Here is a 10,884-nt window from a genome sequence, read left to right on the forward strand (position 1 = left end):
AAGTAATGAAAAGTTTGACCATAAAAAATAAACCTTACTCATCTTTGATATTTCAGGAATTCAAAATTAAACATCTTTGGTTAGATAAAAATCATAGTATCAAAGATTTGGTGATCAGTCAAGTCTCTGCCTTTAGAAAATCAGTAGATAAAGATTAAAAAAACATAAATTCCTAGTCTAAAAGTTTATAGGTCAATACATCAAAAAAGCCCATAATGTGAATCTCTTAACCCAACTAAAGACTACTCATTCATGATCAATGACCAATGAACAACAACAAAATCAATGAGAGAAAAAATAATAAGATTGTACTGAAAATGAGAGAGATCAGAAAAACTTCTCCAATATAGTAGGAAAAAGCATCCTTCCAAAAGTCTACAAATGATTCGAGTGTTGCAAATCTCTCTCAGTATGCTCTCTGGCCGTCAAGAACAGTAACTAGTTAAAAGATACAAAGTAAACTTGGGTTTTTAGGTCTCCAAAACGTGTCTCTTTGCAAATATGGAAAGTTGCTCCATTGTGTCACCGATTGATCGATCTCTTAGATATGGATCTGTCGATCCTTGACATGGATCGATCGATCCCTTACTAAAAGGGTCGGTCGATCGCTTGCCAAACTGATGGCAATTGAATTACGACCGATCTTTGACACCGATCGATGGATGTGTTCATGTTTCTAGCTCTGTTCGTTCTTGTGCTTCCTTTTTTCCAAATTCATTTCCAACTGCGTTTTTTCAGTAAGCTAATCTGTAGCCTGTGTGATATGTATAGAAGAACAACAAAAAGCTCCGAAAAAAAAATCAAAATACCTTAAAAATCAAATCATTTTTTGCCAAATATCAAATTTAATACTGATAAAAACACAAAACACATCAATTATGTAAAGAGGGAGTTTGATTCTTCAAAAAGAGAGCTTGTTTGTCTACGTGGAGCTAACAATCAACTGACGCAAGATTGCTGAATTTGAAAGTGCGTGGCTTGACTGTGTTATCGCTGCCAGAGACACTAAGATCAACTTTTTGAAGAGTCAAGTTGGCAGCTCACAGACCATATTGCGTAAATGAAAGTTAACGAGGAAGAACTGGCTTTTATAATCCACTTTCAAAACAATACATTTCTTCGCTTATTGTTCTGAAAAAGAAAAAAAAAATATGTGTGAGAGAAGCAACGGTAATCGTTGTTAATAGGTTCATAACTTGAAGAAACTTCTTCGTAGAAGTTTATAGAGGATATATTATGATGACGGTTCTTGAGCTGCCCTAAGACCAATATCATGCAATACCTTTTCATTTTCTTCTGAATAAATTAAGGGAAATTTGAAAGTAAAGGATTTTTAACCACAAATATGTATGAAAAACGTTACAGTGGCCGGGCATGACGACCTAAACTAGTAGTATTTCAGGGTAAGAAGAGGTTACATGAATGAAGTCATTGGCATTTTAAACCACATCCTATTAGTCTGAGTCCTGTACTAACGAGACTAAACTCTATCTCAACTTGTTCGCAATTCGGTTCACCACTCTCTTGATTTTGACGGAAAGGACAGTCAAAAATAATCAGATGATCATACTCTTGAGGTAAGGAGAAATCTATTGACTCTGTTGACCCAGAGTAGTTCCCGTGGCTGTCTTTCAACCGGCAATGTACCTCAATGTCTATAAAGCAAAGATTATGGGTAGCCGTTTCTGTTCCTTCAGAAACCGCACCGACATCAGAAACCACGACACAAGCCTTGAAGTCGAAGACTGGTTGTTGAGAAAGAGAAGAATGATGTAGAGGGATGTTAAAGATGCTCCCAGCTGTAGATCGGTGCGTAAAGTAAGGGGGCACTTCAACACCTGGTAGGATAAGATACTTGGAAACCGATTGTTGAATGAAGTTTTCTTGATTCAAATTTATGCAGTTGGTGAAACTTATCAATGACAACTTATTACTGGTGTCTTCTGCTTCCTCCAGCAAGCTAACTCCAGCCAACTGCTCGCAGTCCGAGAAGAAAATCTCGTCAAGACTTTCAAGTTTGAAGATGCTTGGTGAGATGCATCTTAGCTGTCTGCATTCCCACATTTCCAGGGCTTCAAGGCTTGAGAAGTTATTTATCCAAGGAGGGACTTCTTCAATGGCTGTTTGGTTAAGATAAAGATTGGAGATATTGCTTGAGATATCTGGAAAACTTTTCAGCCGTGGACATCCACTGAGATTGAGGCGATAGAGAGATTTTAGGTTGATGCCAGTTGGAAGAGTCGCTAGATTTTTGCATTTCCACATTTCCAAGGATTCAAGTTTGGAGAAGTTTTCGATCCATGGAGGAACTTCTTCTATCGCTGTTTCGTTTAGAAGGAGGGTTGAGATGTTATCTGAGATATCAGGGAAACTCTTCAACTGCGAGCATCCATTGAGGTTGAGGCGTAAGAGAGATTTCAGGTTGATGCCAGTAGGAAGAGTCTCTAGGCTTGAGCATCCTATCATTTCCAAGGTGGTTAGTTTATTAAGGTTCTGGATTGATGAACAAGTTAGCTCCACCAAACTAGAGCAATCATTGAGATTTAGTGTCTCTAGACTTGTTGCCAGTGAAAGATCTGGGATTTCTTTCAGGTTTTTTGATCCAGACAACACTATCTTTGTGAGGCTTGTAAGAGGCTGAACAAACAAAACAAAAGAGAGAAGAATTAAGACAAAATGAAGGATCGTATTAGACTAGTCTTACCAAATATTTTCTTCCTTTCACAAAGAATTTTTTTTTCATTTTTTTTGCACAAATTAAGAAAACACATTATATGTGATTAACGGTGTTCAATAAAGTTAAACTAATAAAAATTTATTAAACTCAATTAATTTTATCAAACTTACCATTTATAATTATTAAATAAGAGAAAAAATTAGAGAAATTATTGGGTTCACCCCTAGAGTGAACCTTTAGGTTCACCCAACCAATAGGATTTCGTTATTTCATATTTAGTATCTTTTAAAAAAGGAAACAAAATATTGTCAAATTATATTAATATTTTTAAACTAAAAATAAAACTAATAAAAATTAATATTAATTACAAACAAAAATACGTTTTAAAAAAATATATTTTTAATACCGTCAGCCAAATACTAAACCCTAAACACTAAATCTTAAACCCTAAACCCATGGATAAACTCTAAATCCCTGGGTAAACTCTAAATCATAAATACTAAACCCTAAACCTTTGGGTTTATGATTTATCCAAAGGTTTAAGGTTTAGTATTTATGATTTATCCAAGGATTTAGAGTTTACCCAGGGGTTTAAGGTTTAAGATTTAGGGTTTAGAGTTTATGGTTTACCCAAGGGTTTAAGATTTATTATTTATGATTTACCCAAGGGTTTATAATTTACCCAAGGATTTATGATTTATCCAAGGGTTTAGGGTTTAATATTTAGGGTTTAAGGTTTAGTGTTTTGCTGATTTTGTTAAAAATATTTTTAAAAAAATCTAAAGATTTAAGATTTATCCAAAGATTTACCATGGATTTAAGGTTTATGATATAGGGCTTAGTGTTTTGCTGACGGTATTTTAAATATAAAATCTTTTTTTGCGACTAATATTATTTTCTATTTATTTTATTTTAAAAATATAATAAAACTTGACAATATTTTGTTTCCTTTTTTAAAAGATCTTGAATATAAAATAACGAAATCTTATTGGTTGGGTGAACCTAAAGGTTCACTCTAGGGGTGAACCTAAGTATTTCTCAAAAAATTATAAACACACACAAAAGTCTATATTTATAAAACAATTTTTTTTTTAAATTATCTTTGTATAAAGGAGGTAGTAACTTATATATATGTCCATTGAGTTTATAATGTTTTTATATAAGCGTTAGTTATACCTGAACTCCCTCCCACAACCTCTTACTCATGCTGTGTTCCATGCGAAGTTCAACAAGATTCTCAAGACGCAATTTAGTAGGGAAAATTTCAAAAGCTGTCTTGTTTGCAATGATGGATTCGATTTTACTAGAAATATCAGGGAAAACCTTCAACTGTGAGCAACCAGTGAGAACGAGGCGGATGAGAGATTTCAGGTTGGCTCCATTTGGAAGTGTCTCCAGATTTGTGCATCCAGCCATATTCAAATCCGTCAGTTTATTGAGATTTTGAATAGAAGAAGGCAGCTCCACCAAGCTTGAACAACCATGAAGATTCAATGTCTCAAGATTGGTCGCTGTTGAAAGATCTGGAATCTTTTTTAGGCTTTTAGATCCTGACAAATCCATATCCTTCAGGTATGTAAGCTCCTGCATGGAAACAGACAAAGAAATAAACTGGACCGTACAAGTAATAATATCATACTTATTTTCCATGTCAATGTATTGGAACGCTATAGTTTTAAATTTCTAATCAACCACATTCTAATAATTAATGGACACTAACCTCAACTCCTTTCCATAGCTTTTTAAGCTTGCTGTTAGGCATACTGAGTTCAACCAGATATTCAGGACAAAAATTAGAAGGCATGCTTTCCATAGGGTACCCTGGCCAACTAAGTAACTTGAGTTCATCCGGAAAATCATTGAGTGTTTTGGGTGATTGCCATCTAACTTCTTTCTTCGGTTCCAATGACCTTTTATAGAATTTTAGGAAACGGAGATTACTCATCCTTTTAAAGGCCTTCTCATGTATCTTCACCTTATCAATCTCATCTAATTCCATTGCTATACCTATAAGCTTTTCACTACCCTGAAGATATACAAGAATTATTGCTTTAAGAAAAGGAAAAAAAAGTTAAATCTCATAGGCAGAGAGTTATAGAACTTACTGTGCGATCTTTAAGAACATTGCAAACATCCTTTGAATCCATTAAGAATTCTCTTTCTCCAGGCTTGTCAGACTGTCCACGAACAACCTCTTTACCCATTTCTTGTACCAAACAGTGCATCTCCACGATGTTCGTATTATTCCACGACGGAACCACACGTATGAGGGACTTGTCAACAAGAACTTCAAGACCCATGTCAACATTCAACTCACTATCTGCAAGCATCAGCTTGATGTAACTGACTTCATCACCGTTAAAAAGACACGCGAGGTGACGAAACAATGCTTTGTATTCATTTCTTTCTAATACCTTGTAGCTGAAGCTTAGTGCTTCCTCAATTCTTCCGTCTAGACCTTTCCGAAGAGCTGGCAACATATTTACCCAATGCGTTTTGTCCCTTCCCCGCAACGCCGAACCTATAATGTTAAGTCCCAAAGGAAGACCACCTAGACGCATTGCAACTTCGGCCGCAACCTCCACGAACCCATCAGGCGGAGAATCTTGTCTGAAAGCAGATCGACATAACATCTGAAGAGCTATTTTTTTAGTTGGGATTTTGACCTCGTAAACACATGTAATCCCATGACCCCTTAGAATCTGCATATCTTTTGTAATTGCAATGATTCTACTCCCGGGACCAAACCATTCAGCTCCACCCGCCAATGCATCTTAACACCACTTGATCATCCAAATCATCGATAAATATAAGAACTTTTCGGCGCTTTAGCTTTTCTCTCACGGCATTTAAGCGATCTACTTTTATCCCTTCTTTATCTAATATCTTGGAAAGGAAGTTTTCTTGCAAGTGCAACTTCATGTTGATGTCATCTGAGTTACCTTTGCGATAAAATTCCTTACTCTTGGATATGAAACGCATGTCTATGAAGACTTTACCGTGGAAGTGACGTGAGAGTCGAGATTCTAGTGCCCTTGCAATAATACTCTTTCCAATTCCGGATGGACCCCATATCCCAATCATCTTCACTTCCTTGGATTCCAAGCACAAGAGTGAACTCATCTTTTTCATATGCTCTTCAATCCCAACAAAGTCCTCGAAATCCTTAGACGGAGTTAAATTCAATTTACCCAAAACATCATTTGCTATTACTTCAATCATTTTTGCTTCGTTTTCCCTAACAATATTAAAAATATATCAATACAAAAACAAGAAATGAACAATAAAAATGTCTTTAAGTATGAACCAAGATAAAGTCATACCAGTTTTGAGAATGATATCCGACAAGATTTGCCACATCGGTCAAAGCTTTTCGCCATAGTTTTATCTCGTCCTCTGTTCTTCTCAGGCAAGTCTTCTTGAAGACCTCTCCAAAGTCTTTAGTCTGATGTCTGACATGACAAGGATCCAAATCATAGAAAACAGGTATAACTATTTGACTTAACTCCTTTTGGCATTTCACTATCTCCAGCAACTCGTTAAGGCACCAGCTAGAAGAAGCGTAGTTTTGGGAGAAGATGACGATGGCAATCCTTGAATCTTTAATAGCTTGCTTAAGGACGGGATCAAGTGATTCACTTGTCTGGATCTTCATGTCTTTGAAAGCACTGATGAGTTTTCGATCCAACTCCTTGAGAAAATGGCTGAAGAATGACTTACGGACATCTTCTCCTCTGAAGCTTGGGAAGACGTCGTATACCCAATCGCAAGATGATGAAGAAGAAGACATGAAGAGAACCAAAAGAAAATATCCTGAGAAAGATAGCAACGATCTAATCTAAATGATAATGCAGATTTTTTTGGTGAAACTGATCACTCCTTGTATGTTTTGTCTGAAAGTTCGTTAGTCAACAAGATTGAAAAGTTGATATAAAATTTCTTTTTTTTCTTCTGAAAGTGAGTATACTTCATACGATGAATCTAATTAAGATGTCAGGAAACAAAGACAACCCGGAGAGATGCAGGGAAAGCGACAACGCGTCTGTGTTTTTCTTTCTCATTAATCAATTAAGTTTTCTTAAATCCTTTATTATAACTTAAACATAGTTAATAACTATTTAACAGAGTTATTAATTTGCAAGATAATGGAGTACAGGTCTACAACAGTAGGCTATGGCATCCCATGTACATTGTTCATAAAACTGTCTGTAATATTAACCTTTCGACAATGTTATGAGACCATCAAACAAGTTTTAAATATAACTTTTCCGCTGACAAAAAAAAATAAAATAAAAAATTCAGTAATAACTTCATGTTGAAATAGATAAATTTAAAATTAGCATACATATGTAAAATCTTGATTATTAAATAGAAAAATATATATTTAAATGTATTGCCTAACTAATAAAATTGTTAAATAGAAAAACAGAGGACGAGATACACCTACGGCGGAAAGCTTAATGAATAGAAATGTATTGCCTGATAAATAAAATTAAGAGAAACTATTATATATTTGAAGTTTTCTTAAAATTTATCAGACCTATGGCGGAAAGCTTAATGAATAGAAATGTATTGCCTGATTAATAAAATTAAGAGAAACTATTATATATTTGAAGTTTTCTTAAAATTTATCAGACATCTAGTGTAAACAATTTTTGAAATAAAGTTCAGGCGTTTAAAAGATATGTACTTTTCTAAAAAATAAATATTTTTTATTTACATATATTAAAACATATGAAAATCTGATAATGACTCATTTCAATAAAAGCACCAAAAAGATATGTTATTTCATTTGGCAACTGTTAACTGGTCATTTGGCAGTTACGAGAAACCTAACTAGACGTAATATAAGATGTGATAATTATTGTCTAAGATGTGAAGAGCCAGAAGAATCAGTAACCCATGCCATTTTCGAATGTCCACCGGTTCTACAAGTTTGATCATTATCAACAACCCCATAGTGCCCGGAATATTTCCTGTGTCAAGCGTATACACAAATATAGATTATCTATGCTGAAGGAAGAATGACATTATAGAGGCACAACAAGATAGGGACCCTTATCCCTAGATTATCTAGTATATATGGAAGGTTAGGAATGATAAACTTTTCAGGAGAATATATAGAGATCCCATGGAGCTAGCTCGATATGTAGAAAGTGAATGCCAAGCATGGTTTGAAACAAACGCCAGGGTTCCAATTGCGGTACAAGATGGAAATCGAGAAAAACCCCAAATCATAAGTTTAGGTAATATTTGCTTATTAGATGGATCCTGGACATCTTCTACACATTTAACTGGATGTGGATGGGTCTGGAAGGATATCACTGGGAACATTCAACTAATGGGGACTCGTAAAATGTGTCGCCTCGAATCAGCTTTACATTCGGAAGTAGAGGCACTGCGATCGGAGATGGAGAATATGCTTCAACACTCAACGTGCCAGAAATTTGGACAAACTGCAAGGAATTGATAGCCATGATACAGGAGCCTAATGCTTGGCCGAGCTTTGTAACGGGATTGGAGAGAATAGAGATGCTACCTATATGCTTCCCGGACTTCGAGATCATTCATGTACCACGAGCTTGTAATCAGACTGCAGATTTTTTTAGGTAAGACAGTTAGATCTTTCTATAGAGAGTTAATTTTTATTGGTTATTCTATTCCGGTTTCGTTACCCAAACCACTTTAAGTTTGAGTAATAGAATGACCTTTTGACAAAAAAAAAGACTCATTTCAATAATTTTAAATCAGTAGTAATTTAGTAAATACAGTTACCTTTTAAGAAACTATAATTTATTATTATTAACTTATATAAAATATACTGAAAATGTAATTTGTATATATATATATATATATTTATAAACAAATGACTTTGCAAAACATTTATTTTTCGAAAAAATATTAAACTTTTTGGCTTCTGACAATTGGAAATGGTCATTATAATGCGTTAGTAACTTTTGACGAATTACTACAATTGCTAGAAAGAAAAATCATTGAGCAATCATAGGAAACTGTTGATGTCCTATATTTATATGTCGACATTTTTGTACATGTCATCGCTAAGCCCATTTCCAATAGATTAATGACAATATATAGGAAATGCTGCATACATAGCCACCCACCCGCCCACCCCACCAACCAGTGTGAAATGAATAAACCGTCATGTGGAAGGAATTTATGTAGTTTATATAGTAATTAAATGATCCAAGATTTAAATAGTGGAAGGATGCTTCACCAAATTTGATATTTATCCCATACAATTGATCTATCCAAAAGTGGGGGACAGCATATCATGCATGGCCATTAGATTTGTAAAAAAAATCTCGATCCATACGCAGAGGCATAAAAGCATTACAACAAATATGTAAATTCTTAACGCGGAAAATATGTTATAGTAGATGTTTCATAAAATTCATAAATGTTGCATAATCGGCAGTCATCATATGTATCCTTTGTACGATAGCATTTTATTTTATGTTACGAAATGTGCAAATATAATAACAACTAGATGATAATCTATTCCTTGCGCGAAATAAGTTTTTTAAACTATGATGTATTTAAATATTATAAACAATACTCATTTGTTATCAATAAGTTTATAATATTTGATTAAAGATGGGCATTCAGGTATGATTTGATTCGGTTTGATTATGTTCAGTTCAGATCTTTGCAGATTTGGTTTGGATCTTTGCTGGTTCGGTTTGAGTTCTGATAACCCATTTATTTTTAAAAAATTAAAGTTCGTATATATTTTTAATTTCATAAAATCTAAAAATAAAAATAATATATAACATATAAATATTAATAATGTATGCAAAAATACTTAAACTTAACATAAATTTGGTTTAACTTAAATATTTGGATAGAAAATCAATGGAAATTTTAAATATTTTTGGTATTTTGAGTATCGTTTAGCTATTTTAAACATTTTATTTATATATATATTTACAAGTATTTTGGAAAACTTAAAAACATCATATATATTTGTATATTATTTTAGATATTAAATTTAAAAATAATTAATGTATTTAAGCATACAAATCTGGTTCGAATATACTTGGACACCTGAAATATTTTGGTTCGGATTTGGTTCTGGTCTCTAAATACCAAAAGTTTAAACCCGTTCTGATATCTAACCTATTTTAGTTAAAGTTCAGTACTACTTTTCAGATTGGATTTAGTTCAGTTTTTCGGTTTCGGATTTTTCCCAACTCTATATTTTTATCGTAACAAAATTTTAAATGAAAGTGATGATGATTCATATTTATTTTGGGTATGCAACAATTTTTAAACCAAAACCACATTCTAATATGTAAGTAATCCATTTAGTTAATCATTAAAAATTATTCTAGGTCCATTTAAGAAAAATGATGGACTGGACTAGAAAAATGTTACTGTTTCAGATTGTCAAATTCCAAATTATTTGTTGTCAGTGTTGTGACAAGAGAAAATGGTTAGGGTTAGGAAAGCATTTTTTTGTGCAATCCATGTTCTCGTTAGATGATTTCAATAGCTTATAAATAAATCTTTGATGTACCAATCTCTTGTAAGATTTTTGAAAAATATTAATTAATAATATCTTACATTTCTTAAAGTAATTAATTATTTTAATTAATATATATGGGATTAGAATAATTACATAAATCAAAACAATAACTCTTATTTATTTACAATATTTTAATGGTAAGCAAATCAAAATAATTATTTTATATGGTATAAAATTAATTTTGAATGATATTGAGATAGATATATAATATATTTCAATATAAATATTTATTATCATATGGTTTTATTAACATTCGTATATTTTCTGTAGTAAAAAAATTTAAAACATTAATCCCAAAATTTTTGATGTGATAGTTTTTCAATGCAAATTATTAACATATTTATTTATTTTAATATTGTACCTATTTTAATTTAAATGATATTAATATATGAATATATATTAAATGAGAATTCATATTCATATGATTTATGATCATTTGTATCTTTTTATAACAAAAAAGAATTCATTCACTAATCACAAATTTTCGAAGTGGGATTTTTAACAATTTAGTAATTTATAATCATTTTAAAAAATCCAAAATATAACATATAAGAATTTTTTTTATTATATAGTTGATGTGATTTTTTTAATTTATTTTAATAGTATAAAATTAAACAAAAATAAGAGAGGATACAAAATTGTTATCAAATATTTATTATTC

General features: G+C 32.5%; 1 protein-coding gene across 1 annotated transcript; it reads right to left on the reverse strand.

The window, feature by feature from the left end:
- Nucleotides 1-1,318: 1,318 nt before the first annotated feature.
- Nucleotides 1,319-6,610, reverse strand: LOC108813549 (disease resistance protein RPS6-like). Its single transcript, XM_056988208.1, is given in 6 exon segments — nt 1,319-2,637; nt 3,854-4,261; nt 4,398-4,703; nt 4,783-5,451; nt 5,453-5,915; nt 6,001-6,610. Coding segments are annotated over 6 exon segments (3,522 nt in total). The 5' UTR covers nt 6,468-6,610; the 3' UTR covers nt 1,319-1,428.
- Between the last annotated feature and the right edge of the window lie 4,274 nt (nt 6,611-10,884).

Source organism: Raphanus sativus, chromosome 6 (assembly GCF_000801105.2).
Source record: "Raphanus sativus cultivar WK10039 chromosome 6, ASM80110v3, whole genome shotgun sequence".
NCBI classification, from domain to species: Eukaryota; Viridiplantae; Streptophyta; class Magnoliopsida; order Brassicales; family Brassicaceae; genus Raphanus; species Raphanus sativus.